The sequence below is a fragment of the Orycteropus afer genome, unplaced genomic scaffold (genome assembly GCF_000298275.1).
Source record: "Orycteropus afer afer isolate SDZICR_OR568_19922 unplaced genomic scaffold, OryAfe1.0 scaffold00083, whole genome shotgun sequence".
In the NCBI taxonomy this organism is placed as follows: Eukaryota; Metazoa; Chordata; class Mammalia; order Tubulidentata; family Orycteropodidae; genus Orycteropus; species Orycteropus afer.
In genome coordinates this window covers 10,739,017-10,742,635 of record NW_006921670.1, presented here as the reverse complement: position 1 = coordinate 10,742,635, position 3,619 = coordinate 10,739,017, and the positions used below count along the sequence as shown (strand labels likewise).

The window sequence follows — 3,619 nt, the reverse complement described above, 5'->3', positions numbered from 1 at the left end:
CGTCCCCTCCCGGAGGCCGGCCCGCCCCGCCCGCCCCCGCCGAGCTCACAACTTGCCGGGAGTCGGAAGCAAAGTGAGCGCAAAGTGCGTCCAAGTTGCCGGAATGGCGCTGCAGAGCCGACCCGAGGCTCTCGCGGTGGAGCTCGCTCGGCACCAGGTAGGTGCTGGGGCCCCGGGTCAGGGGTACCTGGGGAGACGGGGAGCCGGGGGACCCGAGCCTGCGGCGTCACTTTCTCGAAGCGGGGTCTAAATGGCTGGGGTGTCGGAAAGAGGAAGCGGGCATGGACCGGTCCCCGGGAGCCCCTCCGACCCCCCATGTAGTTCTGCACAGTTTGGGGGTTCGGGGGACCGTGAGACCCGAGCCAGACGACTTCTCTGTCTCGTCGCAGGGGGTGCGTGACTGGGAGTGCCTGGAGGGGTCCCCCGTGAGCCTATCTGTCGGGGGGGAGAGTGTACGGATCCCCCCGGGCGCCCCATCTTGCACCCCCCAGTTCATTTCAGCACAGTTTGGGGGAGGGGCCAGGGGCATGGGGGCGCAAGGAATCCAAGCCCCCCTACTTCTCGGTCTCGTCTTAGTCTTAGTGGCTGGGGTGCCAGGACGGGACCTCCCCCCCCGGGGGCCTGCTGGGGGTGGGGAGACTGAACGGACCCCCCTCAGGCGCCCCCTCCCGGCCCCCGTGCGCAGTCTGGGGGGGTCTCGGGGTGGGGGCGCGTGAGACCCGAGCCCGACGAGTTGTCTCTGCCGTCGCAGGGTCTGCTTGAGGAGGGGTGCAGGAGGGGGCCCCCCGCGAGCGTGCAGGCCCCCCACCCCCCGCGATCCTGCAGTTTGTAGAAGTACTTTCGCGGGCTGCTGCTGTGCGGCCGGGCCGAGCAGGCTCGCGGCGCGCGGGTGTGTGCTGGAGAGATTAGGACGCGACTTGAATATTTATGAGGCTTGCTCGACACGGACTCGCCGTGTTTACTTGGCTCTTTGTTCCTCCCCCCTCCCCCGGCACACACTCACACTCCCCGGCACACGCCGCCGGCCTCCAAACTTGCCGCGCTCGGGGCGCCGCCGCCGGTGGCCCCAGCCCGCCGCCCGCCGCTGCCCCGATGAGGCGGCAGCCACAGGTAAAAGGCCCCGCCGCCTGCTGCCACTCGCGCCGGGACGCGCGGGGGAACTTGTGAAGGCGCGCGGCCGGCGGCCACGGGCGGTGGCGGGGGCCAGGCCCGTGCGCGCGTGGGCGTGTGTGTGGCGTGGGGGTGGTGGGGACGCCGGGGCTACTTAACTCCCTGGGGGGCGGCCGCCTGAGTCCCATCCTGTGTCTCTGCAGAACGGCGACCTCCAGAAGCAGTTCCACGACAGGCCTCCGCGGATCGCAGCGCTGAGCGACAAACAAGTAAGCGAGGGCGCAGTGGCGCCCCCACCGTCGGCAGGGGCGGCGGGGCTGGCGAGGGGCGGCGGCACTTTGGCAGCACCCTAGAAAGTACCGGCCCGGGCGCCGAGTGCCAGACTCCCCGGAGGGGCCAGTCCCCATCCTCAAAGTTTCCCGCCCCCCTTTTCTGCCTGGGGAGGGCTGGAGGCGAAGCCAGCGAGCCCCGGATGGCCGAGAGCGGCGAGCTGCGCTTGGAAGGCGGCGCTCGCCCGGCGTCCATTTTGAGGTAGTGGACATGTTTTTGGAATATGGACATTTCCTCCCCCATCGGCGCTGCATTTCCTCCTGGGGGTGTAGGAGGCTAATTCAGAGCTGACACTCAACTCCTAGGAAGTCGTTTCGGGGCTCTGCTGCAAACGCGCGTTAATGCCGGTCCCCTGTGACCTCCTGCGGGCCTCCACTTTGTCAGTTCCACTTTGGATTCTTGGAACCTGACGCCAGCTCCCAGGGAACAAAAGAAGGGAGCCCCCAAGACACCCCAAATCTGCTCCAACTTTGGTGTCTGGGCGTGAAGTGGAAATGGGGCGTCCGAGTAGCTCCCCGCGGGGCGCGCCTCAGCCTGGCCCCTCCGGGAGGAAAGTTGGCCATTGTGACTTAGTTGCGCTGAGCTCAGCGCTCGGGGTTTCAGCACCACGAACAGATGCCGCCGCCGCCGCCGCCGAAAGCTGCCGCCCGCCCCGCCTCCGTCCTCCCCTCCCCCCGCGCGCCCCTCCCTCTCCCCGCGCGCCCCCCACCCCCCGAGCGGAGAACTTTGAGCCGCGCAGCCAATGGCACTCGCGCGGTGGCGCGGCTCGTGGCGGCGGGGGCCGCCCCCCTCTCCTCCATCCTCTTCCCCTCGGTCCTCCCTGCCTCTCCCCCTCCCTCCCGCGCCCGCCGCCGCGCCCCCTGCCATCGATCGCGCTTCCTTCGGAATGCCGGCCTGCCGCTGTCAGCACCAAACTTGGACAGCTCCCGGCCCGCGCAGCCCCAGCCGCCCGCCGGCTGCGCACAACAGCGCCTCCCGCCAGGGCGCCCCCTCCCGGGAGGGAGGGCTTTTCGTGGACGCGATGAGGAGGGGAAGGGACCGGTGGTCCCGGCGTCGACGCACCCTGGGTTCCGAGTCTTTAAAGTTGGGAAGTGGTGGGAGGGGGCGCGCGTGGGGGGGAGGGGGCGCGGAGGGAAACGCGGCTGTCTCCACGGGTCCCCAGGCGAGCGCACTGGGAAGAGCACCACTCTCCCTCCCCCCGCGCTTCTGCCGGTGCCCGCGGGCCCCCTCCCGGCTGCGCGCCCCCGGCCGCGAGTGGAAGCTTCCATTCCGGCCGCAGGGGGCGGCCTGGCGCGCGGCGGAGTCGCCGAGTTGGCGGGGGGAGGGGGCGGCGGGCCCCGCATTACCATTTTGATTGCTTTGATGCCATTTTTGGAGGGGGAGGGGTGGGAAGCCCCTGCTCCGCGGAGCACAAAGCTGTGTAATCACTGTGGGGAATCGAATCCGATACTTTCTCTCTTTAAAAATAAAAAAAAAATCCCACCCCCACACCTGCTACCGTGTGAGCGCCGAGGTTCCCTAAACCCCCTTTGCACCGCAAGTTCTGGGGTCTCGAATGCTGAGATTGGGGAGCGGAAAGCGGGCAGCTTGGGCGGCCACAACGCCTCTTTTGTGTGCGCGCACGCCGGCCGCTAGTTGACTCTTTGGAGCGGCCCTCCGAGCTCGGGTCTGCTCGCGTCCTCCGTGTTGTAGCGACTGTTGCAAGGCTGTTCGAATTTGTACGAAGCTCGTACATGAGTAGCGGGTTGTTATCTGCCGTGCGGGATTGTAGACACGCCAGAGAGAAACCTTTGAAAAATCTTGCTGGAGCGGCGAGCTGCTGCTTGGGGCAGGAGGGGGGCGCTTTTCCGCTCAAGCTGCGTTTGCCTTTAAATTCCTACCAACTCCAGGGGAAGGAGGCTTGGGAACGGACCTCCATCTTTTTGTGCGTTTGTGCGTGTGCGCGCTTGTTTAAAAAGAAAGAAAACTTTTGTTCTTTGCCCTTTTACAAAGGTTTTTCTTGTAAAGGACTAAAATGAACAGCGGTAAGCAGCTGGAAACTTGTGTTTGTCACTGTAAGTGGTGTTTTTCAATCTCTCCCTTTGTGGCATGTTATGTAAGGAGGGCCCGTAAAGTAGGAAGGGAGGGGAACGAGGCGCTAGAACAGCATGCAAATAGTGCTGCCTGGCTCTCCCGAGCC

At 66.4% G+C, this 3,619-nt stretch overlaps 1 protein-coding gene across 1 annotated transcript in view; it reads left to right on the top strand.

Moving 5' to 3' along the window:
* Positions 1-103: 103 nt before the first annotated feature.
* Positions 104-3,619, top strand: part of PHF21B (PHD finger protein 21B) — a 115,778-nt gene continuing 112,262 nt past the window's right edge. The window contains exons 1-2 of the mRNA XM_007941739.2: positions 104-157; positions 1,314-1,379. Coding sequence (XP_007939930.1) covers positions 104-157; positions 1,314-1,379 — 120 coding nt within the window. The remainder of the gene's footprint in view (positions 158-1,313; positions 1,380-3,619) is intronic.